The 27,199-nt window shown below is 50.5% G+C and overlaps 3 protein-coding genes across 4 annotated transcripts in view; all 3 read left to right on the top strand.

The window, feature by feature from the left end:
- ttbk2a (tau tubulin kinase 2a) overlaps positions 1-4,111 on the top strand; it is a 16,851-nt gene extending 12,740 nt beyond the window's left edge. The window contains 7 exon segments of the mRNA XM_062469490.1: positions 806-841; positions 843-1,186; positions 1,188-1,416; positions 1,419-1,501; positions 1,503-1,543; positions 1,546-1,675; positions 1,961-4,111. Of these exon segments, the coding sequence (XP_062325474.1) occupies positions 806-841; positions 843-1,186; positions 1,188-1,416; positions 1,419-1,501; positions 1,503-1,543; positions 1,546-1,675; positions 1,961-2,405 (1,308 nt within the window). The 3' untranslated portion in view covers positions 2,406-4,111.
- Positions 4,112-6,875: 2,764 nt separating this feature from the next.
- Positions 6,876-20,016, top strand: cdan1 (codanin 1). Of its 2 annotated transcripts, XM_062469677.1 has the most exons (30): positions 6,876-7,004; positions 7,509-7,701; positions 7,828-8,332; positions 8,697-8,897; positions 9,289-9,354; positions 9,388-9,554; positions 9,690-9,809; positions 9,994-10,072; positions 10,183-10,303; positions 10,815-10,924; positions 11,261-11,350; positions 11,613-11,688; positions 11,856-12,061; positions 12,284-12,416; positions 12,694-12,837; positions 13,170-13,336; positions 13,535-13,616; positions 13,762-13,851; positions 13,987-14,041; positions 14,142-14,278; positions 14,798-14,901; positions 15,182-15,331; positions 16,214-16,277; positions 16,523-16,601; positions 17,451-17,662; positions 17,906-18,013; positions 18,161-18,224; positions 18,633-18,814; positions 18,906-19,013; positions 19,310-20,016. In XM_062469677.1, the coding sequence occupies exons 1-30, from the start codon at positions 6,927-6,929 to the stop codon at positions 19,409-19,411; spliced, it is 3,993 nt and encodes a 1,330-aa protein (XP_062325661.1). In that variant the 5' UTR covers positions 6,876-6,926; the 3' UTR covers positions 19,412-20,016. The 2 variants fall into 2 exon arrangements, with proteins under 2 accessions (XP_062325661.1, XP_062325660.1); XM_062469676.1 differs by having other exon boundaries at positions 9,289-9,554.
- A 487-nt stretch (positions 20,017-20,503) lies between these two features.
- stard9 (StAR-related lipid transfer (START) domain containing 9) overlaps positions 20,504-27,199 on the top strand; it is a 44,062-nt gene continuing 37,366 nt past the window's right edge. Inside the window, exons 1-2 of the mRNA XM_062469483.1 lie at positions 20,504-20,726; positions 23,400-23,469. Coding sequence (XP_062325467.1) covers positions 20,680-20,726; positions 23,400-23,469 — 117 coding nt within the window. The 5' untranslated portion in view covers positions 20,504-20,679. The remainder of the gene's footprint in view (positions 20,727-23,399; positions 23,470-27,199) is intronic.

Below are 27,199 nucleotides of genomic sequence, written 5' to 3'. Positions count from 1 at the left end.
GCTTCCGTCTTCTGATATTCCTTTGTCTCTCTGTTTTGTTTCATTTAGGTATCTTTTCAATGTGATGTTATATGTTGTTTGTTTGGTTGTTGAGGTGCAGGAAGGAGCATGCTCAGAGGCTTGCTGTCGTCATGGGTGGCATGTGTGTTTGGAATGTCATGACTGATGAGAGCGTTGCTCACCATCTTTATTGGGCGTGTTTTGGCTTTTATTGCTCCTCGCAGCCTCCTCTCTCTTTTTATTTTCTCTCTCCTCTTCCCTCTCTCTCTCTCCTCTCCTCTCTCACTCTCTCTCTCTCTCCTCTTCTCCTCTCCTCTCTCTCTCTCTCTCACTCTCTCTCTCTCTCTCTCTCTCTCTCTCTCTCTCTCCTCTCTTCTCTCCACCTGTTCTGCTTTTGCCTTGCCCCCTGCTTGTTTTTCTGTTCCAGTGCTCTCAGCTAGCTACACTTGGCCATCGACCGTCATCCATCTCTCTCTCTCTCTCCAGTCATCTACTGGATCTGTCCTCACATGACCGCCTGCTGCCCTCGGCAGTTTTTCTACTGACAGAAGCACTTTACATATTATTGCTGTGATCTTATCTTTTGTCATCTTCATTCCTCACTCTCTCCTCTCTCTCTCTCCTCTCTCTCTCTCTCTCTCTCTCTCTCTCTCTCTCTCTCTCTCTCTCTCTCTCTCTCTCTCTCTTCTCTTCCTCTCTTCCTCTCTCTCTCTCTCTCTTATATACTTATATACTTATGAGATCTGTCTTTGACTATCTCCCACTCTGCCTCTCCTCTCCTCCTCTCTCTAGTTGACCGGCCCAGAGGCCCTCTGGCCTGTCCTCCAGTCCTGTCTCAGACAGGCGCCCCACAGTGCCTCCTGCTGGAGAGGCGTGAGACGGAGGCTCCACCTCCGGACCCCACGGCAGACCTCCGCTCCCCCGAGGAGCGCGGGCCCGCCCGGCCTGCCCCAGCCCCGGACGCCCCGGTGGAGACGCTAGTCAACGGGGACAGCCACGCCAGAGCCCAAAGCCCCTTGCCAGGCAGGGTGTCCTCCCCTGGGTCCCCCCAGCTCTGCCAACAGCCCCAGTGCTGGTCAACGGCCGCCTCTCCCCCCCCTGTCAGCCCCCCAGGGGGGCCGGCCCCGTGGTGCCGGACCCTGGGGAGGGGGGACCCAGGGAGGCCAGAAGCAGCACACACCGAGGGAGGAGGGGACCCTGGTCTGGGTGGTGACCCCCATCCCGGCGACCAGGCCTGCCCCGCGCACCCGCAGGGACCCCGCCCGCCGGCTGAGCCGCATTCCCGTCCTGGAGCCCGGCAGCCTCCTGGAGGCCCCGCCCCCCGGCTCCGCCAAGGAGAAGCTGCTCCAGAAGAGGGCCAGCCACCAGGGCTCCTCCCCCACAGCCTCGCCCTCCCTGTCGCTGGACCGCCGCCCCCATCGCCGCCGCCTCCGCGCTCCCCCGGGACCCCCCTGTCCTCCGCCTCCGACCGGTCCCAGGACGAGGACTCTCTCCTGGGCTCCCGACCGCCAGGGCGACGAGGGCCCCTCCCTCTCCTCCTCCTCCAGCCCCTGTCCCGCAGGAGCAGGATCCCACGGCCCGTTAACCCCGCCCCCACCTCTGAGCAGCTGGCCGCCCAGTTCCTGCCCAGACCCCCCCTGGGAAAACCCCCCAGCCGCCCTGCAGTGGGAGGCAGGTGAGTGTCCCAACACAGTCAATCCGTTTCTTCTTTTATTGGCATATTACCTTTTGTAGCAATTTAACTTCTATTCATTTATGTCGCCAACCTTCTTTGCTCAGCATATCTCTAACTTGATTTGACTCGTTTTGATTTATCTTCATTGTATTTTTATCGTTAGTCATCCGCGTTCCTTTGCTTTACTTTATTTTAATTTACTTTATAAATTTTTACTTCATCCTGACTTACCTAACTCTTATAATATCTCCCCCCCCCCCCCCCCCCACACACACCTTATTTAAGACGTCGTTACCGGATCCGAGCTGGCAGCAACAGTGACTCGGACCTCCTGTCCTGCCTGGCCCAGCTGATGCACGGCGGCTCTGCCCGGAGCTCTCCGCTCCACCACGGTCGCTCCGGGGCCCAGCACGGGGGCTCCCGGCTGGGCATCTGCAGCCTGACCAACTCCCCCCACCACCACCGCAGCTCCAGCGCCTCCCCGCGTAGCTCCTCCTCCCTGCAGCGCTCGGTCAGCTCCTCCCCCTCCCGCCACGAACCCCGCGGCGGGGGCTGCCTGGGCCGAAGCCGCTCCCCGCCAAGCTTCTCCGGCTCGCCGCCTCCCCGCCGCACCTACCCCCACCACCAGGAGACGTGCTGCGGCCGGCAGGCTCGCGCCGGGCCCTTCCAACTCCCCAGGGGCAAGGCCTGCAGCCGCGAGGGGAAGTGCTCCGGCAAGCTGAGCAGATAGTCGTCTTGCAGCCGCCCCCAGCTGCAGAGGATCATGGGAGGGCGAGAATACAATCAGGACTGTAGTCAGGAGGAGGCTGTTTGCCCCCGTCCCCGTCCCCCTGGAGTTTAGAGAATCTCCATCCCTCCCTCTATGTCCCCCTTCATTGTCCCCCTCTGCCATCCGTCACACACCTTCACCTGTTTGCGTTCACGTCTGTCATACAACACGAGGGGATGTTTTCGAGACATCCGTTTGCCTAAAGGATAGTTTATAGAATTAAAGTAGGGGGAAAAAAAAACTACAAAAGTCAACTGTATGTTTAGACTTAGAGTCTGTCATGCCATGAAGAGCTGTACTATCCAGGTTTCTGGTTCCAGTTCTGGTTCTGGGTTCTAATCCTTTTGTGAGCTGGTCCTAATCTGCGGTCCACCCCTGCAGTACCGGACCTAGTTGCGGCTCCCCTGTCTGAATGCTCCTATATAGGCCTACAGCAGAGGTGACATGACACGCACTAATTCCGAATTTCTGTCCCTAGTTTGTCCTTGGCACAATCTTGGGGACTGCAGGGACACAATGTGTGTACAGAACGTACAGTAGTATTTGATGGTGACATTGATGATATTAATAGCCTCGATAGTGGGAGAAGCAAAAAAAAAACGGTCACGGTTCCCTCTTTTTCTCTTCCTTTCGATTTTTAACTCATCAAACGTCGGGCACTGTGTACTCAAAACTGACCTAAAGCGATCAATGAATCGGATCAATCCAAGTGATCTTTTATACAATCGTGTGAAGTGTGTGCACACACACGCACACACACACATTCTGGTGCCTCATGTGTTGGTCTGGGGAATCTTCGGATGGCTGCATGGAGTAAGTTCAGGTCCTGATTCCTTCGTTCCGTATGTGAATGGTACTGAACTTACTTCTGCTCTTCAAACACTAGTAGTTAATACAAGACTCTGAGTTAGTGTCTGGTAAGTTAGTGTACGTCATCAACGCAAACACTTCTCGTCGTGCCTTGGCACTCTGGAGAGCTTCTGGCTCTCTCCAGTATGTTTGTGACAACCACAAAGGGAGCCAAAAAAGACAGTTGTTCATTTGTGCCAGCTTTAAGGACATTCTTCTTCATGTGGATGAAGAATCATATCTTCACTGAGGAGCTGGAAACCGGAATGTTATTGACGTCGTCATTCATAGTTTGAGAGAATTTACTCTCAAAATGAAGAATGAGTGGATTTCTCTGCGATCGTATTAATAATAAAGGGAATGTTTAGTATGAAACTAGATTTTCTGTCTCTAACAAAGATTCAGATGAAACTTTGAATATCTGAATTGTAGTCAACAAAACATTGTGTGTATAATGTCATATATTGTGTTTGCCATATGAAGATCATGGATCATATTCTAAAACATTTCATTCTTCCAATCGAATCCAAGCATTTATATTGGTTGTGAGACAGTAGAAGAGAATGTTCATTTGTTTGTTGATGACATATGGTTGTGCACTATGAGAACCAACCAAGGTTTGTTTTTCGTCACTGACTTCCATGTTCACTAATCACCAACTCCTTCGCCCGAACCTCCCCCACCCTCCCTCTCTCTCCCCCACCCTCCCTCTCTCTCCCCCACCCTCCCTCTCTCTCTCCCCCACCCTCCTTCTCTCTCCCCCACCCTCCCTCTCTCTCTCCCCCACCCTCCCTCTCTCTCCACCACCCTCCCTCTCTCTCTCCCCCACCCTCCCTCTCTCTCCACCACCCTCCCTCTCTCCCTCCCCCACCCTCCCTCTCTCTCCCCCACCCTCCCTCTCTCTCTCCCCCACCCTCCTTCTCTCTCCCCCACCCTCCCTCTCTCCCTCCCCCACCCTCCCTCTCTCTCTCCCCCACCCACCCTCCCTCTCTCTCTCCCCCACCCTCCCTCTCTCTCTCTCTCTCTCCCCCACCCTCCCTCTCTCTCTCCCCCACTCCTCCGCTTGTAAGATACTGTAAAAAGACCTCCCGCTGCTTCCACTACTACTGTTTGCATGCGCTTCAGAGAAAAGAGAAAAAAAACGTAAACCGTCAAATCAAACAGGCAGCACACTAGTTCCCCACACGTATTCCCCCATCCTGAGACGAATGCTGTCTCAAAGGGAGATTTCTTTCTCTTTTTTGTGCTGTTTTGTTTTAAATATATCTTTTGATTTCCTCTCTTTCTCCTAATGAGCCCCACCTCCCCGCCCTCCTCCCAGCGGACCCTGACCAGGGCTCCTATTCAGAACTCTACATGCTCATTCCTAACGAGTACCTGTGCACATGCACTGTCCTGTGAGGTTTTACACGACTGATTGGCTTGTATGAAGTGGCACGTGTAGGATAGTTGATAATTGAGCGGGGGAAAGGAGAAAGACTTGCCTAATTTTGGGCATAATGAAGCCAGTATCCTGATGCCAGCTATCAGTGGATTCTCTACTGGTTAGAATTGTGCTAGAATAATGGATTCGCAATTGCTCACTAGATAGAATAATGGATTCTCACTCGCTCGCTAGAATAATGGATTCTCACTTGCTTGCTATAATCACGGGTTCTTCTACTGGTTAGAATTATGGGTTCTACTACTGGAATTGTGGGTTCTCCCACTGGGGAGATTAGTTCCACGCTATTGAGGAAGGGACATCTTGATTGGCAGTGTTTCTAGTGATGTGTGGGTACCTCCTGGTGGGAGGGACAGGTACCTGCTTTGGTCCTGAGCAGCTACAACTCATCCTGAGGCAACGTTCAGTCAGCGAGACGCCTTAATATCTCCTCTACTCCCCTGCTGCTAGAGCTAGGGGTGACTGGAATGCGTCAGTGTTGGACCATTCCACTGTGTAGCTAGCTAGCCAGTCGGCTGTCCTGGGTGTGTGAGGTCTCAGGGGTCAGTGATGTGGATAGGGGTCAGAGGTCATGGGGTATGGTTGGGTCTCTGACAGGCGTGTCAAGCCTGCCAGTCCTCATAATCCAGGGTCTAGTGGACCACCAGGACTGAGCCTGATTCTGTGTATGTGGCTCAGCTCGTCGCAGTGTCAAGTGTTGTTTTTAGCACCGCTGAACGAAGTCCGTTTGACTAGACTCTTGGTCGGAACGAAGTCTGTTTGACTAGACTATTGGTAAGCGTTATACCTGTGAGGTGGTTTTGAAATGAGACTTGGAATTTTCGGCTGTGTTTCATCCTTGAGCGTGAGGTGAATGTTATGCTGGTGCGTCAGCAGTTGCTTGCGAATTCCCATGAATCCTTACAATCAGTGTTGAGCTCCTTTTTAAACGCTATGTTCGGTACACCAAGGCAACTAACTTCGAAACAACATTGCTGCAAACTTTTAATATATACATGTAAAAAGTATTTATTTAAAAGATCACCTTGATAAGTTAATAACTTATTTGCTAACGTGCTTAAATGAAATGGAGTGAGGTAACAACAGCATCGCTGCTGGAAAAAGATAATCAGTTGCTTCTTTTTGTGTTTGTTCTTTTATTTCTCGTTGGCGTTGCACAGAGGTATAGTAAGTAGTATTATGTAAATGAAGAGATTATCATTTGTCACTTATTGCGTGGCCTGGTCATTTTAAAGGTGTCATAGCTTGTCTATCTATGGTCCAATCATGATCGATTACGATCGCAGACGCGTTTGTGGTTTTAACAGTGGTGTAGTCTGGTATGAAGTTACGGGCATACTGTCAGTTTACCTAGCCCCGCCCTCCCCGTGATGTCCCACACCCGTGTTGTCTTACAAACTAATTTATAGTAGGCTTGCGGGAAATCCTTGTGGTCAATTCGGCATGCCAGCGTATAACGTAGACTACACCTCTGGTTTTAAAGCCTAATGAACAAAAGGATAACATTGTTAAGGGGCCATATTTTAATGTGTGCACTCGTCCAACACCCCCCTTGTGTGTCATAGCGTTCGAAGATAGTTACTGAGAAATTACTTATCTGCTTAAAATATAATTATTTATATGAGTTATTGTTATAATGACCACCACACACTATTAGTTCCCTTCACCGGTATGAACTTTGGACATATTTATTAATCGTTCACATTTTAGTGTTGTGTTGCAATGTAATTGTTTTGAAATGTAAATGTACAGTCACAAGGAAAGAATGTAACAAGGGGAGGTTTTGCATTGTACATAACTGTAATTATTTATGTTTATTTCTCATTTGTACCATATCAATGCCTTGTACAGTGTTTTTTTTCTGTTCGTTTAAAATTATTTTGTATTTTATTTTTATAAACTGGTTATGAATAAAATACTCATTCAGCATGCAGACTAAATACAATCGTGTGTTGCCATTTGTTTCATTATCCATAAAACTGTAGCAGTTTTTATCAGCGGGGTGTCTGGTGAGGCACTGGACATCTATGATGGCATTAGAGGACAAGAGGATCTTGACTACACACACACACTGTTGTGTTGTGTTTTTTTGCTAACCCAAATGCACTGCGTCTTTTGACATGTGCGCGCCTGCTTCCGATCTGGTCCGCCCACACCACTGAAGCAGATGAGCGCTTGCTCACACCGGAATGGCGGCTCTTTTGGAATCGTTGCTTCTGCAGAAAGTAGAGACAAGAAAGGCCGTAGAGTGGCTGAAAGATGCCACGGTAAGAGGAAAATGTGCAAAGCTGAGATGCACTCCATGATGGGTATCATATGGGCTGTTTGGAGCTTGAAATTTGAAGTGTCATGGCATAGTAAGAATGTAAACAAAACTTTTAGGTAGCTAGCTGCCACTAGCTAACTAGCCTCACGCTTCCATATGCTATCTATCTGACCATGTAGCCATCCTAGCCTGTTTCGCCTACTGCCAATTCTTAAATAATGTACTGAGCTACAACTACAGCGATTCTCAAAGGCTGTAGCACAAAAAATACTTGGAACAGGTAGCTTTAAGTGCTAGCTATAGCTAGTCTCTTATTAGGCTTAACTCACTGCTGTTAACATTTGCGTTGTCTTGCTAACCAAATTGTCTGATCAAAACTCTTGTCATGTCACATTAAAATAACATTTTGGTATACCCGAAATCTTACCCTAGCTACCATTCAGGTAGTCATATGTCTCGCTAGTCCGTAAAAAAATAAATAAAATGCATCCATGTACTTGATCAGAGTGACAGCTTGTCATCGAGCGAGCTTCATGTGACAGCTGACAGACAGGAGTTCGTACCTTTCCTGTTGAACTTCCTGAGGGAGCAGAGCAACCATGCACTCACCCACGGTCCGGCCACGCCCGCTAAAACCCCCAGCCGCCCCCGATCCCTCCTGCCTCAGGACCCCCCCAGCGAGCGTGGAAGGTCAACAGGTAGCTTTATTAAGAGACAACTCGCTTGAATGTAGTAAAAATGTCGCTCCGAACCATATTCTAATGATCCCGTCATGACAATATGTTATATATCCATTGTTGAAGAAATGTAATTGTTTTCTGCAGGGGCTGGTTCTGGTTCCCGGAGTGCCAGCCGTGTCCAGCTCTTCCTCCCGGCCCCCTCCATCTCTCCTCAGGGAGGGGCGGAGTGGGATGCTACTAGCCTGTCTGGGTCCCTGAACCAGAGTGCCTTCAGTGCCCTCAGCAGCCCTTCCTTCAGCTCCACATGGAGCCCGGCTTCCAGGCCCTGCCCTTCCGAGCGCCGCCCTGCCCAGCGCGGGGTCAGCCTGGGGGATTTCATGGCCTCGTCCCCGGAGCTCCAGCCCAGCCCAAACCTCCAGCGAGGCCGCAGGAGGACCCCTGGGATGGGAGGAGGGCCGCAGGGAAGGCACGGAGGGGGGCGCGGGTACCCGGTGGAGGAAGGGGGGAGATGGGAGGGTGGGGGGCGGAGGAGCAGGGGAGGAGGGGCCAGTAGGGTGAGCGAGCAGGTGTCTCCGCCCACTGTGGAACCGCTGAACTTCAACAGCTTGGAAGACTTCCCGCCTGTGGGGGTCTCACGCACATCTCCACCGTGAGTCCTCTGCTGTCTCTCTCTCTCTGTTTGTCTCTCTGTCTCTCTTTCTTTCTCTCTCTTCCTCTCTCTCTCGTACGCCCATTTGTTAAACGTCAACAAAAACGCACTCAAACGGTCATTAAACAGGCCCAATCCTGTTTTTACTTCACCCAGAGTCAATGCTGTATTTAGTTCCACTGTGTGCCTCTTGCACATTCAATTTAATTAACGTTATGATTCACTTATTTGGGTCAGTATTATAGGCACCGTACTACATTACATTAAGTATCAGACTCTTAAATTCACATTCCTACGTCATATAGGTGTGTGTTTCCTCTGATGTACTGTATGATCATGTCCCTGTACTCCCCACACCCACAAGGCCGTCGAAGCCGTCTCGGAGAATCAAGCCCACCCCCGTCAGCGTGGAGCGGCCTCACTCCAGACCCAAGAGCTGCTTCACCTCCACCCCAATCAGCAAGGCCCCCAGCCCCACCCCGGGCTCCGAGCCTGCAACGGGGGCCCCCGCCCTGGGCAGCCCCCTCAGCCTGCAGGAGGAGAGAGAGATGCTGAAGAGAGAGAAGTAGGGTTATTATTACTGCTGGTTTTGTTGAGGAGCATTATAGTTTCGTAGGAGCATTTATATCGTTGGGTGGGATTATTAAATATTGCACAGGATTATTGTTGTTTATTGGGTTGCCAGGACCTGTAGTTATCTACCGTCTCTGAGCAAGGACTGCTGATCCAGAATCGGTTCTCCCAAGACTGAACGACTCTTCCCTCTTCCTCATCAGGGAGTATCCAGATTAAATGACTCTCCTTAACGACTCTTCCCTCTTCCTCATCAGGGAGTATCCAGATAAAATGATTCTCCTTAACGACTCTCGTCCTGATCAGGACACTTGCATCAGAGCAGGCAGTTCTGTAGAAACGAAGAGTGCTGGTATCCCCTCTCATTCTCTGCTTCATTTTAGGTGTAAACGAGCCCAACAGACCTGCCTCCTGCCCTCCACCCTGCCCCCCACCCCAGACCCCTGTACCTCCACCCTGCCCCCCACCCCAGACCCCTGTACCTCCACCCTGCCTCCCACCCTGGACCCATGCACCCCCACCAAGACCGGACTGAGGGCAGAGGCCAAAGTGACCCCTGACACCCAGGCTGCATGCCCAGAGCCCTCCAAAGTCACCCTGGCCTTTGAGCTGGGCTTACTGGCTGAGCTGTATTGCACCTGCATTTGCGGTAAGCCACCATGAGGGGGCGATGGAATTGAAGCTCCTGCTAAACGTTTTCAACTTCGTTGTGTAATAGTAAGGAGTTTAAACTTGAGGTGTTTATGGAACAGGAAAAAGCGACACTTCTGCTCCTCTCCCTCAGAAAACCTGGTGCCCAACGTGTTTGTGGAGCTGTTTTTCCTGCTGCAGCTGCTGACGTCTCGAACGCCTGTAGCCCCCGAGGAAGAGGAGGAGGAGCCGAGTGTGTGTGTGCTGAAGCCAGGTGAGGAAGAGGAGGAGTTTGTCAGCGTGTGTGCGTTATGAAGGCCAGATGAAGAAGAGAAGGAGCGTGTTGGTATATATGTGTTTAGAAAAGGTGAAGATAAGGATGTCTAACATAAGCTTCCAGAGGGTTCCACGGTGGGGCCTCAATGAAACGCACTGTCCTGTTTGTTCAACTCTTCCAGACGTGCTGGAGAGAGGTTACCTCAGGAAGGTGCACAACTGTGTGTTCTTCTCCGTGAGGGTCCTGGAGAATCTGTTCGAGTGAGTCTCCTACTGTTTGTTTTGGCTTTCCTCCGCTTCAAACATTCCTGTGGTCCGATCTTAGAGCCAGCACGAGGGAGTGCGTGTCTAATCTGTCCTGTTCCCGCCAGCCTGCTAGCCCACCTGGACAGGGTCACCCTGCGCCTACTGGCTGAGAATGAGAGGCTGGCCTGCTTCTCTCCAGCCCTGAGGGACCGCCTCACTCTGGCCCAGGACAGCAGCACGGCCAAGGTAGTATAGAAGTACCCAGCAGTTAGATACTTACAGCACTGCAAAAGTATACTGATCAGTTGTACAGACACAAGTGTACTTGTGGTTAGATACTGATCATGGCAGCGTGGACAGGAAGTGTACTAGTGGCTAGGTTCTGATCATGGCAGCGTGGACAGGAAGTGTACTAGTGGCTAGGTTCTGATCATGGCAGCGTGGACAAGAAGTGTACTAGTGGCTAGGTTCTGATCAATGCAGTGTGGAAAGGAAGTGTACTAGTGGCTAGGTTCTGATCAATGCAGTGTGGAAAGGAAGTGTACTAGTGGCTAGGTTCTGATGATGGTAGTGTGGACAGGAAGTGTACTAGTGGCTAGGTTCTGATCAATGCAGTGTGGAAAGGAAGTGTACTAGTGGCTAGGTTCTGATGATGGTAGTGTGGACAGGAAGTGTACTAGTGGCTAGGTACTGATCATGGCAGCGTGGACAGGAAGTAGCTGGTGTTTTGGTGTAAGATCCTGTCTCTGTCCTCCAGGTCTCTCCGACGGTCTCTCCCTTCATCCACTCGGTCCCCTTCCAGCCTGCCACCGACAACAGGTCCAACTTCAGCAGTGACAAGGCCTTCCACATTTTCAAGAAGCAGAGGTAGAGGACTGGGCGGTCGGGACTCGGGGTCACCACTAAGCTACTGGGGGTCACCGCTAGGCTCGTGGGGGTCACCGCTAGGCTAGTGGGGGTCACCGCTAAGCGACTTGGGGTCACCGCTAGGCTACTGGGGGTCACCGCTAGGCTAGTGTGGATCACCAAAAGGCTAGTGGGGGTCACCGCTAAGCTACTGGGGGTCACCGCTAGGCTAGTGGGGGTCACCACTAACCGACCGGAGGTCACAACTGAGGGTCACCACATAAACAGCCAATGTGTGAAGCGGTGGTGAGCGCGGGGGTCCTGAGGTGACGTTGTTCCGTGTGTCTCCGTCATCAGGGACATCTTCTATGAGCTGCTGAGGGAGTGGGAGGACTTCCACAAGGAGCCGGGCTGGGCCTTTGAACCTGCTCTGGGCAGCCGGGTCAGGTGAGCACCACAGGAACCCAGCTCCTCTGGTTCAACTCGACCTCAAGGGGAAACAATCCATGTGCCAATGAATGGCAAGCTAGGAGACGTGGCTGGCTTAAGCGGTGATTATGAGGGATGATCGGTACACGAGATCCCACGATCGACCCTCAAGATGGAGGACAATGGAGGGAGGAACACGACACGGGACCCAACATCTCTGTGCTGCGTTATTGTGAGGGGTGTGATGTGTCTGTGTTTTGGTTGTGCTTTGTCCAATCAGAGGAATGGTGAGTCAGCTGACTGTAGCTGGAAACCACGCCCACTTTGCCCGCCTCTTCCTGAAACAGCTGGTGCAGGTGAGGTGGACACGCACACTCACACTCTCACACACACTTACACACACACACTCACTTAAACACACGCTCATAAACACACTTATGTACACACACACACATGCCCACACACGCCCACACAAACTCAGTGCCCACACACTGTCTGAGGATCTTGCCCCCCCCACCTCCAGATGTGTAAAGGTCCTTGTGCCTCGGGGTCTCCCGGCGACGCACCCGACCCCGACCTGCTGGGCATGCTGGGAGCAGACGGCCTGGGCCGGCTGAAGCGCCTGCAGGAACGCCTGATCCAGCCGCAGGGCATCCTGGGACCCTGTCCCCCGCCGTCCTTCCCTGGACACGAGGAGTTCTTCAGGGACTTCCTGCAGACAGCCAGCTGGTCAGACTCCAGGAGAAACCCTCACAACCGCCTTGCTGTTCTCACTGGCTGTATGGAGGATGCTCTGATGATTAGGGGCCACATTGTGTCAGCCCTGAGGGTCTTCACCAGTTGACCTGTTGTGGCTATTGAGAGTGTGTGTGTGTTGTGTGTGTGTGTGTATTGTGCAGTGTCTCTGTTGGGTTTGGTGGGTATTGAGTGGCGTGTGTGTGTGTGTTGCAGCTGCCAGCTGAACCAGCACCTGAAGGACAGCCTGTGTCAGCAGCTGCTGCAGCTGGACCAGGTGTCCATCCTGGCCCCCAGCCCTCCCAGCGGAGGGGCGGGCGGAGGGGGGGAGGGCGACATGGAGCAGCAGGTAGACACCCTGCCTGCCCTGGGCCTGGTCACGGGGGGGGGGGGGGGTGGACATGGAGCAGCAGGTAGACATCCTACACTAAAAGTGGGCTACACTTGGCATGGCATCTACTTCAACTCTTACAATACACACACACACACACTGTCACGGTCACTTACATCTCTCTCTCTCCATCCCTCCCTCCCTCCATCCATCCCCCTCTCACTCCCTTCATCTCCCCCTCTCCATCCATCCACCTCTCCTTCCATCTCTCCCATCCTCCCCCTGTCCCCCGCAGGATGAGAAGCAGAGGTTCTCCTCAGTGCTGCTCCTGGCCCGTCTCCTGGCCAAGTTCCTGGGCTTGCTGTCCTTCCTGTCCTACCAGGCGTCAGAGAGCCCGTCCAGGGAGGCCCTGGAGGCGGCCGTGGCCGTGCGCAGCAAGGCAGGCCGGACCCCCCCCCTCCTCTGTCTCCCCCCCCGCCCCGCTTCCCTCCTTCCTGCCTCTCGCCCCCTCTCCCCTCTTTACGGAGTAATAGACTACAGAGTTGAGAGTTGTGTGCAAGGCTGTCGGGTCAGTGGTGTGCAGGATGGAGTGAGGCCGCAGTTTTTGATCTCCGTTAGGAGCTTTTGATTCAGACACATGAACAATGTCTTCTTTGAACGTCCCCTCTGCTGAGAGTTAACACACCACGTCCTGTGTGTGTGTGTGTGTGTGTGTGTGTGTGTGTGTGTGTGTGCGTGTGCGCGTGCGCGTGCGCGTGCGTCCTCCCCCAGAGTGCCCCGGTGCTGGATGTGTGTGCGGTGCTGCGCAGCAGCGTGAAGAGGAGACGCACAGTGCTGACTGTGCCCTGGCTGGTGGAGTTCCTGTCCATGCTGGACCACAGCGCCCCCTACCTGCCCTGCTACCGCACCGCGCTGGGCCTGCTCCGGCTGCTCTACAGGTGGGCCCCGGCGCTCTCCTCCTCCTCCCCCACTTTCTCTCTCTCTCTCTCTCTCTCTCTCTCTCTCTCTCTCTCTCTCTCTCTCTCTCTCTCTCTCTCTCTCTCTCTCTCTCTCTCTCTCTCTCTCTCTTCACATACATATTTATACATGTAACGTTTGCTGAAAGTGAAAGCAGTTGACAGAGTGTTTCTCCACAGGAGGATGGCGCTGGTCCAGGCTGAGGAGGTGTGCTACCACAACCAGCTTCTCATGGTGGCTGTAATGGGCTGGCTCTTCCAGGTGACACACTAACCGGTTGTGCATTGGAAATAAATAATATGCTCCCTTTAGTTAAGTCACTAAACAACTGTCTCTGTCTCTCTCCACGTTCTCTCTCTCTGTCTCTCACTTTCTTTTGACCTCCCTATGCCTCTCTCTCTGTCAGATCCCAGTGATTCCTGAGGAGTTGTTCTTCACTCGTGACTTTACTGAGGAGGCTCAGCTGGAGGAGAGCAACACCAGTGCTCCAGGACTTGTGAGTCGACTTCCTGTTTACTTCCTCTCCATACCTGGCTACCTGTTTTCCACAACTCTCTGTTCATACGAGTACCTCATGCGAAACGCTCTCAAGACTTTTACAGTGTGCGCGTACCTCTTCATTTCTCCCCAGGATTGTCTCCCCCTAGTGGACCAACAGCTTCTCTACACCTGCTGTCCTTTCCTGGGTAAGTAAACAGCATCAACCTGGGAGCACATGCATACCGAAGGTGGAGAGACCATCCCTGGTGCTGATGCGTGACGTTTAGCCCCGCCTCTCTCCGTCAGGCGAGTTCCGGAAGCTCCTGGCCGCGTTCGTGGCGGGGAGCTCGTCCAGGAGTGGCGGTCTGATCCGTAAGATCACGCCCACCTCTGCCGAGCCGAGGGGTACCCCCGCCCCTCCGCGCTCCCAGCAGAAGCTACAGGTAGGCTGTCTGGAGGGACAGACTGGGAACAATACTGGGACTGGATGTACTGTTTAGAGCTGCCGCAGGTTTCAACACCAACACTAAACTAGTGCTGCTTGATAGTTTAGCCCTGTTTGTTACTACTGGTGTAGTACTGGTGTAGTACTGGTGTAGAGAAGAGACAGTGGAGGTTAGCTCTCCAGGGTTTGGGCAGCCTTGGTCTGGATATTAGGTTAGAAACCTTAACTGTTTCCCTTTGTTACTGTTTTTTGTGTGACTGATTGCCTGCGTGACTGATTCCCTGCGTGACTGATTCCCTGTGTGACTGATTCCCTGTGTGACTGATTCCCTGTGTGACTGATTCCCTGTGTGACTGATTCCCTGCGTGACTGATTCCCTGTGTGACTGATTCCCTGTGTGACTGGTTCCCTGTGTGACTGATTCCCTGCGTGACTGATTCCCTGCGTGACTGATTCCCTGCGTGACTGATTCCCTGCGTGACTGATTCCCTGTGTGACTGGTTTCCTGTGTGTGCAGGTGGACCTTGAGCAAGCCTTCTTCCACAACCAGCCTCCGTCCCTGCGGCGCACAGTGGAGTTTGTATCTGAGCGGGTGGGCTCCAACTGTGTCAAGCACATCAAGTCAGTCCCCGAGCTGTGTGTCAGCGTGTGGATGTGTGTTTACGCAAAAAAACCTTTTTTATACTGGAAAAGCTAGTATGCACCATTGCCCTCATGTGTTTCTACACTTGCATGTTTTTACACGTTTGTGTGTGTGTGTGTGTGTTTTGTGTGTGTTTTATGTGTTTCTTTGTCTTTACATTTGTTTGTGTTTTGTTTGAATGCATGTGCTTTAACGTGTGTGTGCGTGTGTGTGTATGGTTTTACATGTGTGTGGTTTGTGTGTGTGTGTGTGTTGCAGGGCCACGCTGGTGTGTGAGCTGGTCCAGAGAGGAGAGAACATGCTACGAGAAGGCCTGGCCTCTCCAGACACCAGCGCTGCTAAACTCAACGACTCCATCTGTGCCCATCTGTGTGACGCAGGCATGCAGGCGCTGGAGAGAGCGGCCAGGTAGCTACTGTAGCTAGGTGTGTGTGGGGGTGTGTGTGGGTGTGTGTGCGTGTGGGGGGGGGGGGGGGGGGGTGTTGCTCTGCACTGCTGTCACTGTAGAGGAAGTGATGCTTGTAAGGCTGTGGACTGGATAACTTTTTGATATGATGGCAGTGAATGTCTGTATACAACGAAAGTATACACAACTCACCCCCAGAGGTTATGGTGACCTACTGAAATGGTGACAGAGGCCTCACTTTTGTCCTAGTTTGAAAGTATGTTGATGAACATTATTATTATTGATTGCCGTATCAGTCTCACTAACTCAGTGTCTCACCCGAGGAGAACCAGAAACTTTAAATGCAAGATTATTCATTTTATTATTTAAATAGTCAAATAAACCGATTCATAATAAGAATGAAACACAAATCATATAAAGCATACCTTAAATGTAGCCAAATAATAAAATATAAATAAATTAAAAAAAATATATATATACATATGCGTAGGAACTTGTATAGTACAACAAAACATTTGTATAATGTAAAAACTCTTTGTGGTTTAGCTTTTCCTTACACTACATGGGGGGGTCAGATGGCTGAGCGGTTAGGGAGTCGGGCTATTAATCAGAAGGTTGTTGGTTCGATTCCCGGCCGTGCCTAATGACGTTGTGTCCTTGGGCAAGGCACTTCACCCTACTTGCCTCGGGGAGAATGTCCCTGTACTTACTGTAAGTCGCTCTGGATAAGAGCGTCTGCTAAATGACTAAATGTAAATGTAATGTACATCCAACCTTAGAACACAAATGAGAGCTTTAAATGATTATTCCATTTGTCAGGTCATCTTCCTCTCCAGTGGTTGTTGGATTGGTTGATTTCAAATCTTGTGTGTGTGTGTGTTCAGGTTCTGCAGTGTGAAGAGTCCTGAGGCCATCAGGGTTCTCCTTCCTGAGGAGACCTCTTCTGCTGTGAGTCTCCAAACTGTCTCCTGCTCCTACACCACAACCTGTCTGACCCACGGGCCTGTCTCCTTCTCCTACACCACAACCTGTCTGACCCACGGGCCTGCTGTGTGTGTGTGTGTGTGTGTACCTGGCTCACATGACTTTTCTTACCTATGTCATTATTTTCACTTTCTGTCTCCAATCTTTCTCTCTGCTCTCTCTCTGTCTGTCTGTCTGTCTGTCTCTCTCTGTCTCTCTCTCCTCCCCAGGTGCTCACCACGTCTGAGACCATCACCAAACATCTGGCCACAGAGAAGGCCACCAGCTGGCTCTCCTCCAACATCACCGGTAGGTGCTGGAGTAGAGAGGCGGCATAGTCAGGTGGCTGAACGGTTAGGGAATCGGAAGGCCAAATGACGTTGTGTCCTTGGGCAAGGCACTTCACCCTACTTGACTCTGGGAAATGTCCCTGTACTTACTATAAGTCGCTCTGGATAAGAGTGTCTGCTAAATGACTAAATGTAAATGTAATAGAGAGGAGAGACTCTCCCTGGAGATATGAGTGCTGGAGAGGACAGGCAGACATAGAGATATCATTCATACCGCCTTTTCGCCAACTTGAACCTAGTTCTGGTTCTGGGCTGTTGCTAGCAGCGGTTCATAGTTGGTTCAACTTGCGATCCTTCTAAGAACCGGTTTGCTTTTCCACGGGCCAAGTTAGTTTTTACGTGACTGAATACATCTGTAGAAGTCTGCACTATCCCAGCAACGCTAACTTCAAGCACAACAACAACAATGGCGGACTCTCCCGCTGGCTTTGTTGAAATACAGGCTTGCTTCTCAAAGCTTCCTCTGGTTTATTTCGTATTTCCGCCATGAACCATTGTTTAAATTTGATATCCATTCAAAGTTGAATCACAAACAATGTAAGTTCTTTGCCGAAGCAAAGCTGGCGCAAGCCCCTTGCCGTAAGTGGAACGGTTCTAGACCAGCTGAGAGTCGGTTCCACTCTGGAACCTGTTTTGCTGGCCGGAAGGCAGTGTATTTGCTGTAAACTTGAAAAACTAGCATATGGGACTGTACCGAGATATGAGGCAAGCGGCTATGAAAGTTCCCTCGGACTGCCTTGGTGGAAAAGGGATAAAGGAGATGCTTTATTAGGTGTGTTGTGAATGCATGCCTCCATGTTGCCCCCAGCCCTGATCAAGAGGGAGTGGAAGAGCAGGATGGATGCTGTGGTGAAGAGCCTGCCCAGCCCTCCACCCCCCGAGGCCGGGAGGGGGGCCCCGGAGCAGCCCCCCTCCACCGCCCCCTCCAGGGCTAGGCAGGGAGGCCAGGCGGGGGTCTCCTGCCCGGCAGAGTGCCTCCACGCCGCCCCCCTGCCCTCTGACGTCCTGGTGGAGATCAAGGTAGGAGAGGGGTGACAACACGGTGTGAAACCTACGGAATTGCCCGAAATATTTAATGGATTCATTGAACCGATATCCAAGTTAGATTTGTTGAGGTGAAGAATCTATATTTTCCCAAGAGACCTAGAAAAGTAAGAACAGCAGAGTTGCAAGAGTTGCCTGTAAAAAAAGAGATGTTTGTGAGGAGGTGGAGGTAGATGTTGACAGGGATGTAAAGGTGTGTGTGTGTGTGTGTGTGTGTAGGAGGTCCTCAGTATCGCTGTGGGACCCAGGTGTGAGGGGGAACAGCTGACTGGTGCTCTGCTGACAGCCCTGCTGGAGAGAGTAGCAGACACACTGACCTGCCGGAAGGTACACACACACACACACTCACAATCGTGCTCTTATTATAAATGGTATTCTTACTGAACCTGTCCACCACTCTTTCCCTCCCATCTTCCCTCTCTCTGTTCCTGTCACTCTCTACCCGACCACCCACCCCCCCCACCCCCCCTCCAGTACCTGTCCCCAGTGCCTGAGCAGATGCTGCTGCGCTGCACTGTTCTGCTAGCCTGCAAACTGGGTAAGACAACCAGCCTAGAGACAGCCAGCGTAGTGACAGCCAGCGTAGTGACAGCCAGCGTAGTGACAGCCAGCGTAGTGACAGCCAGCCTAGAGACTGCCAGCCTAGAGACAGCCATCCAGCCTAGAGACAGCCATCCAGCCTAGAGACAGCCATCCAGCCTAGAGACAGCCAGCCAGCCTAGAGACAGCCAGCCAGCCTAGAGACAGCCAGCCAGCCTAGAGACAGCCACCCAGCCTAGAGACAGCCAGCCAGCCTAGAGACAGCCATCCAGCCTACAGAGCTTTCTGGTTTGCTCTATCAGCTGACTGTGTGACTGTTAATCTATCTGTCTCTACAGTATGTAGCTGCAGTCACTGTCTTACGATGTGTGTGTGTGTGTGTGTGTGTGTGCGCGCATTCATTCAGTGTGTGGAGACCTGCCCCTGTACTCTGTCCAGCAGAGTGGTTCTGACCCAGCGTCTGCAGAGCGGGCTGCTCTGGAGCAGGTGTGTGAGCTGTGGAGGAAAGACTGCTGCTCCTCCGCCCCGCTCCACCTGCTGTTCTCTGAGCTGGCCCTCTCTGCCACCCTCAGCGCCGGACACACGCAGGTAACGCTGCGTGGACAGCAACAGGCACGCAAGACCCCCAATACACGTGGTGGCCATGGCTTGCTTCATGTGTCTTTACCTCCCCCTGCAGTGGAACCACTTCCTGTTTCTGGTCACCTGTCTGATGGAGAAGGGGCTGATGGGAGAGGAGGAAGTGATTTCCCATTGGAGGAAACTGTCAACGTTACCCTGGCCAGTGGTAAGAGTCCTTTGCCTATGCTAGACACAGCAGCTGTGAAAAGGAACTCTGAAGTCAAGTCAGCTGTACTGGCATGGAACAGACAAATAAGACGGCTGATAATGGAATCTAATGTCTCCCTCCTCATCCTCTCTTTTCTGCTCTGCTCCTGTCTTTCTTGCTCTCCTCTCTTTCTCGCTTTTCTCCTCTATAATGCTCTCTTCCTCTACTTACTGTCCGGTCTTCCATGCCCTCCTCCTGTTTTCTCTTTCTTGCTCTCCCTCTTCCTCTCCCTCTTCCTCCCCTCCCTCCTCCAGGAGTACAGGGAGAAGGTGCATGAACAGCTCTCCTCCTCTTCCTCACCGCTGCGTGAGCAGCACGCGCAGGCCTCACAACAACCACTAGAGGGCGCCAACTGACCAGCCTGACGCCAATCGCCACGCCAATCGCAATCTCACTGATTCCACGCGATCTCATTGGTTTCACCGTACTGTCGCCGGCAGTGTGCCGTACGCGCAGGTACCGGTCCAGACTCAGCTTGTTGTTGTTGGGACTCCGGAACATTGCTGGCGGAGACGCCGTGCTTGTCTGTAGGTCTTAGCTCCAGCCTCAATGTCTAGCCTGATTCGCCTCCTCGAGCCTGCCACCGATCAGAATCAGCATGTGCCGGGGGGGGTTTGGAATGAGAACTAACAAGAGCAGTAGCTCTGAAGGCAGCAGGTGGGACGTCCGTGGTCCCCCAGGGTTTAGAGAAGGTCAGACCTGATAGACCTGCTGCTCTGACCTGGTAGGACCAGAGTGACGACCCTCCTCCCTCCCTTTCTCCCTGGTGCTGGGGCGACGCTGTCCTCAGACTGGACCCGTGGTTCTCACACTGGGGGCAATATGGACAAAGGGAAAGAAGTTTGTTTCTGTTGAAAATGTTGGATTTTAATGGGGGGTGGCTGGCAAAATCATTCCTGAGTGTGGAAACTGTGAACAACATAATTAATACAAACTCGAAGTGCCATGTAGAAAATAATAGGATAGTGTTAGTGAAAAGTTTTAGTATCGACACTCCGTTGCCAGAGCTATGCCTGTGACCGTCACTAGTGATTCTGTTTGGTTATGGATGCCGTGGGAGCGTCAATTATGTAGTTCATGTTGAACCAGATAATATTCTATCTGCTGCTTTTAATGTGTACTATTTGTAATTGGACATATAATGAAAAATAAAGTTATATAATTTCGTAATATATTTTTTACGTATGTTATTAATTGTAATTATTAGGCTATACTTTCCACTATTTAAACGTTTCATATAGCTTACTGCCATAAGAAGATATCTTTACAAGAAAACAATTATGTACTTGAGGTTCTTAAAGATGATAACTTGAAAATGTATGTTAGAAAAAAAAGTGTGTCAACAATCTCAGATGCCACAATCCACCCCGCGTCTCCGCCTCGCTCAAGTGTCAAGCACTCCCGACTAACAGGAAGTTTCACATTCAAAACTCCCGACTGGCTGACTGTTGGTGAGACTCGGACAGAAGCGGGCTATCTCACCGGTAAAGATGGCTTGAATGGTGGCCGATAAAGATTTTCCCGTTTTACCGGGGGAATGTAAACAGTCTGTTGTCAGCACGCGTTAGTGTAGGTAGAACTTGTATGTTTTACAGTCTACGAGTCATCTGTCGTAGGAGCTACCATGGCAAACGTGAAAGTAGCGATTCGAGTTCGTCCTCTCAACGCAAGGTAAGGTGTTTATTATAATATAGCAGCGTGAATCTTGTGTGAATGGATAATGGTTGAATACAGTAACCGTCCGTAAAAAAGGATCGATTCAGCTATAGCCTCCTGGTACTGGAGTACGTCTGGGTTTGGCAGCATGTTGCCATGCTTGGGAATTGTTTGGCTTTGACAACGAGATGCAAGCAATGGCCCTTTTGGATCAACACCCATTCACTAACGTGCACCCGCTTTACAAAGCACAGAGTTCTGGTAGGCTTGACAGGCTCAATCGGTCCTACAGTAGGGTAGGACCGATTGAGCTTTTAAACCAGTTGAGTAATGCCTTCTTGTGTCAGATGCTTTTATTTGACGCTGCTGTAGTCAGCAATGTATACACATCTCAATGACTGCTCAATGCATTAGGCAACAGCATGACATCAAAGTAACATAAAGTTTATACAGTCAACCAATGATCATTATATTGCTCAGTGATGCATCCAAAGATCCGAGTGTCCAAAATATTAGGAATATAGGTTAAAATACAAAATTAAATATAAAATATATAAACAATGTTTCTAACATGCCTACTGTAGGCCATTGTGCCAGATGTCACTAAATCTGTAAGCCTTTATTGTTGGTGTTGCTAACTCTCATGGAAATAGTTGTTTTACTGCGCAGTAAACCAAGCCCAGTCTTGCGGTGTAGCCAGAGAGTAGCATGGTGCCCTCCTTGGGCCCCCACCCCCTCTATTAGACCATATTACTACAGCATGCTAACCCTAACCCTAAGGGCTCTTGGGGGTCTGGGGAGAATAAAAACAGACTGATTTACTGTTGTTTTCAATTGATTTTTATGCGGCCCTTTAATATGTTTAATATTCACAGCCTGAGACTGTGACAGTTTCTTTCCCTTTTACCATCCTGGTAGTTTGCATAACAAGAAATTTGAAAGAGCTTTGAAACTGCTCTTCACTGTCATGCAAAAGGTTGGTTTCCTGGTTGCAATTGAATAGCCCGAATGACTTTGCTGTTAATGTGTGTAGCAGGCATGCTCCTGCTGTAGGACACCGTTTGCATCTTTTGAACGCTATTTACCTCACCCGCGTCGTTTGAAATGGTGGTTGTATGACTATGGTGTTGCGCGGTGTCATTCATTTACATTTACATTTAGTCATTTAGCAGACGCTCTTATCCAGAGCGACTTACAGTAAGTACAGGGACATTCTCCCCGAGGCAAGTAGGGTGAAGTGCCTTGCCCAAGCACACAACGTCAATTGACACGGCCGGGAATCGAACTGGCCACCTTGAGATTACTAGCCCGATTCTCTAACCGCTCAGCCACCTGACTCCCTTCATTCAGGCCGTGCTCTGTGTGACAGAGGCTTCCAGAAGGCCAGGCCTCTGCTACATGTGTTACCAACGTGCCACAGCGGTTGAGAAACAGCCGTAGGCTATTTTCAGATTTCCTACCTCCCCAAAAAAGTGTTTCCAGGGTCTCTCTCCACCCCCTTGGTCCACCCTGCCGCTTTCCTCCTCCTTTCCTGCTGGTGGGATCCTGATCTTGGACGTGTCTGGGGGTTGTGGTATTGGGCCGGGCCCCTGGCTGGTGCTGCTGGGGCTGGCAAAATCACTCCCACGTGGGGGTCTGTAGCTGAGGTCCCTCTTGTCCTCCATACTGACCGAGAGTTGCAGCAGAGCTCTGACCATGGGAGCACGGCCTCGGATTAAAACTTGGCTGTCCCCACGCTGCAGTGCATGCTGGGATTTCACTTGGTTGCATCAGATATGCCTGGACCGGCAGCTGGAGAACACACACAGCTGTCGTTGTCCTTAAACACACACGCACGCACGCTGAGTTTAAGATACAGTAAACGTGAAGATACACATACACACATACACGCATTCTTTGTTCTGGACAGAGCACAAGCTGCCTCAGCAGAGTAATTCTCTGTGGACTGTCTCTCTCTCTCTTCCCCGCTCGCTCGCTCCATGTGTGTGTGTGTGTGTTTTAATTTGATAAAGAATTGATCTTGGCTGCCTTTGCACAACTCTTGAATCAGAGTTTGAAATATATATATTTACATTTAGTCATTTAGCAGACGCTCTTATCCAGAGCGACTTACAGTAAGTACAGGGACATTCCCCCGAGGCAAGTAGGGTGAAGTGCCTTGCCCAAGGACACAACGTCAGTTGGCATGACCGGGAATCGAACTGGCAACCTTCGGATTACTAGCCCGATTCCCTCACCGCTCAGCCATCTGACTCCATATTTTCCACATGCTCAACTACCAATGCAAATCAATTGAGTATCAGATAATCTGCTTCATAATATAGTCACATTTTTAATTTTTAACTTAATTTTATATTCCTCATTTCTTCACATTTTAAACTGCTGCTAGCTCTTCTTGTGTTGTTGCTACTTGTTAATGTTATATGTTATAGTGTTATACTGCTAAATGCTATTTTTGGTATATGTTACTATGTTACTTTGTTATTTATATCTACTGCGCAGATGTTGCTGACCAAGAATTTCGCTGCACTAAAGCAATTTGGTGTATGCGACAATAAACTTTGATTGATTGAGTTGAAAACATGGCTCCAGATTCTGAGGCATCTTATCCAGTACTTGACTGTGTGGTTATGTGTAAACCTCCATGTCTCCTCCTCTCTCTCCCTCTCCTTCTCTCCTGTCTCACAGGGAAAGCGTGGATGGGGGGAAGCTAGCCGTGCAGGTGGAGGAGAAGTTTGTGAGGATCAAGAATGTGAAGGTGAGTATCGCCACACAGGCATGCTGTCACAAACTCTATTGTAAAATGACAGTTTCAAGAGCAACGCCCCTTGAACGCTGAAATCCCTTCTCCCAGTGTTTGGCCCCAGAGCCAACTGTGTGTGTGTGTGTGTGTGTGTGTGTGTGTGTAAGGTGGGGGTTGTAGCGGGGTTTGCTCGTTTAAGATTGAAATACTTAATTTATCATAAAGTCTGGGGCACCACCCTAATATTGGTTTAGGACATTAGGGAATCCTATGTTTAATATGTAATAATCAGTCTCATCTTTAGGAATGAATTTGTTCTAAGAGTAGAGCCAATCGTAACATCAGTGAACACGCACGTCAAAATATCTTTACAATGAATTTATTCAAGTAAGGTAAACAGATCTTATGAAAAGTTGGATTATGGGTTTGATATGAGAGATTGGTTTCAATGAACAGAATGAAATGGTCTAACTTAAAGAAAGGCAGAAATTGTACAGTCAGTGATTACATCCTTACAAATCATAAACAGAGCTCACGCCAATGCCATGTCGAGGAGGAAAGAGAGTTAGCCATAGTTACGTTTGATCAGGGGTTGATCAATGATGTTGAGGGCGGTTTGCGCCAAAGGTCCATTTGAAGAATCTGAAGTCACAGCGCGGCTGCGCTGGGTCATGTGACTGAGTCTGCGGGATCTCAGTGAAGTCGCATTTGGAATTGCGTTTTTGGTTCTTCTGTTGAAACGTCCAGATAGTGACGCGTTCACTATAAAGTTGAATGTCAGGAGAAGCTTGGCGTCGTCCTTGGAACGCCAATCCTGATGGCGTTCATGCCATGATCGGTTTCGCTGGAGTCCGAGATTGATGGTCATCTTAGGGCTTTATACAGTTCGAGGGAGGACCCGTCTGGGGTCAGATGTGGATTGGGGGAAGCTGGGTTCTCAACTCCCCCCTCCTTCCTTCACACCTACCAAAGGTGTGATCTGATCTCTGGCTGATCATTCGATGGTTCAAATATTGTTCTGGACATCTTGGTACAGTTACAAAATATAGTTGAATGATTGTTTTATTATGATAGCTTCGTGTAGATACCAAGAATGACGTGGTTATCTTTCAGGAAGAAGGAGTTGTTACTAGAATCAAGATTTCAGTGAACACAACATTAAAACAAAGTAACAAACATAACACAAATATCCCTCTCATAATTCTCCACCTTGTACTCTTGTGGTAAAGTCTCAAGAACTTTCCTCAAAAGTTCTGATCAAGGTATGTTCTTTGTTCAAATCGCCGCCGAAACGGATAGCAAATGGTCGCTGGAGACGTGTTGTCTAAATCAGGCCCTTTGAAGCTTGCAAGCTAGCAGGAGGGCTGATTTGGTAGATTGGGGAGGTCCCCCCCCCATTCTATGGTTCCTTTGCATCGGCGTTTGGTGGATAATCAGCATACTGAGGGTGTCACAAGGGCTGATTCTGATGTGATTGAATCACTCTTCAGGTGTGGCAAGATGTTGGCTCCGTGTGGTCTTGTGGACCTCACTACAGGGTATTCAGGGGGTATCTCTCAGCCACACAGGATGTTTACAAGTAGGGGCCGGCCACTTCCTGCTTGATTCCACTGTTGTTTATTATACCCCCCCCGTCCCTCACACCCCTCCCGTCACTACAGAGACACCCTCCCAGTCACACGTGCACACACTGACACACCCCTGCACGCGTGCACACACTGACACACCCCTGCACGCGTGCACACACTGACACACCCCTGCACGCGTGCACACAAACGCAATAACAAAACACTCGATAAAGAGGCTGAATGTACTGAGATCTAGTTGCTCACAGCAATGTAGAAGGGTTCTTAAAACACCTGTTCTGTGGAATGGCTGACTTGTTTGATGTCAGAGCTGTGATGTCAGAGCTGTGATGTCAGAGCTGTGATGTCAGAGCTGTGATGTCAGAGCTGTGATGTCAGAGCTGTGATGTCAGAGCTGTGTTATCAGCTCCTTCCTCTCCCTCCCAGGAACACTAACCCACAATGCACTGCAGCTATGGAGCCCTGCATTATGACGCTCTGTGTACTCTGAACTTTAATTAAATTAGTTTGGTTAACTTCAGAAGATTCTTATTAACTCTCTTTGAACTTGAATTGGAGGATGTTTGATTAGCTTCACGAGATTTCTGTTACCGCCAGTGAGTAAGAGTTGGAGATGTTTAAGACTTGGGGAGGAGAGCCAGGCGGAGGGGTGGACTGTGGGAGGTGGTGTAGACTGGGGGACGAGAGCCAGGCGGAGGGGTGGACTGTGGGAGGTGGTGTAGACTTGGGGACGAGAGCCAGGCGGAGGGGTGGACTGTGGGAGGTGGTGTAGACTGGGGGAGGAGAGCCAGATGGTGTCCTGTGTTTGGGGCTCTGCAACATCTCCACTCTGGTGACCCTCAGGGTCTCAGGAACATATCTCTGGAAAGTGGGACAGTTCGGAGGAGGAGGGGGAGGGAGGGAGGGAGTAAGCGGAGTTGAGAGTTGAGAGAAAGGGTATAAGGATGGAAAACAAACAAAAAACAAGAGCGAGGCTGTTAAAACGTACAGATGGCTCGCAGGCCTGCCCGTGTCCCTGACCAGGCATGAGGGGAGCACTTGGCCTTGGCCCCCGCTCACCTTGATCTGGTCACCTGTCTGGCCCTCAGGCAGGATAACAAGGTGGAAAAATGCAGAGAACACATTTCTACAGGGGACATTCCCTGCAGTGTGTGTGTGTGTGTGAGCGAGCTTGTGTGTTCGACGTGTCACTCCTCCCTGCAGTGTGTGTGTGTGTGTGAGCGAGTTTGTGTGTTCGACGTGTCACTCCTCCCTGCAGTGTGTGTGTGTGTGAGCGAGCTTGTGTGTGAGCGAGCTTGTGTGCTCGACGTGTCACTCCTCCTGTGTGTCATGGTCATAGACAACTAAACGTTTTTTCCTTTTTCTAGAGGAGTTTGAGAGGAAGTGGAACTCTATGACTGTGGTCACAGCCACACCACATCTAAGCACATCATCTGGACTGGAGCTCTCTTTAAGCCGTCCATTGTAGAGAATGACAACAAAGCTGTCGTACTGAACACACAGCCTTGCAGTCCAGTCAGTTGACTGTGAGAACAGGATATTTAAGCCTTAGTGTGCTTGAATGTTTCCTAGATGTTAGTGTGCATGAATGTTTCCTAGATCTTAGTGTGCCTGAATGTTTCCTAGATGTTAGTGTGCCTGAATGTTTCCTAGATCTTAGTGTGCATGAATGTTTCCTAGATCTTAGTGTGGTGGATTGTTTTCCAGTCCAGATATGTATATCAATGAGATAATAGAGCCTACAGGGGTAATCTACCCTATAGCCTGTTTGAAAAGTACAGTCAATAGAACCCAACGTCTGTATGGTGAGAATGACAGATTGAGGGAATGTTCCGGTGGGTGACCTCAGAGGGTGTGTATTGTGGATTGAGGTAACTGCAGAGCAAAGCAGCGTCTCGTGTTTGTGGCCTGATGTTCAGTGGCCGTAAAGCTCATGTTGTCTGCAGTGACAGCCATGCCCGGGCATGCATACCCTGGCGACGGCGATCCTGCCCAAGCCCAGAGCAAACCGCCAGTTAGTTACCAGAGACTCAGTCGTATTGTTGTCTGGCTTGTGACGAGTAACCGGCATGGGTAACTGAGTGCGGGTTATCTGGACTGATATAGGATAAAGATAAAACACACCTGTTCAGGCCCCCTCACCTGTTACCATTGAAGGC

Source organism: Osmerus eperlanus, chromosome 9 (assembly GCF_963692335.1).
Source record: "Osmerus eperlanus chromosome 9, fOsmEpe2.1, whole genome shotgun sequence".
Classification (NCBI taxonomy): domain Eukaryota; kingdom Metazoa; phylum Chordata; class Actinopteri; order Osmeriformes; family Osmeridae; genus Osmerus; species Osmerus eperlanus.
Note: the sequence above shows the minus strand (reverse complement) of the source record. Positions and strands in the feature narration are given on the sequence as shown.

Coding starts and splice junctions, on each gene's coding strand:
- cdan1 (XM_062469676.1), top strand. CDS start 6,927: ATGGCGGCTCTTTTGGAATCGTTGCTTCTGCAGAAAGTAGAGACAAGA. Junction 8,898..9,288: donor GAGATGCTGAAGAGAGAGAA/GTAGGGTTATTA, acceptor GCTTCATTTTAG/GTGTAAACGAGCCCAACAGA. Junction 12,838..13,169: donor CCGTGGCCGTGCGCAGCAAG/GCAGGCCGGACC, acceptor GTCCTCCCCCAG/AGTGCCCCGGTGCTGGATGT.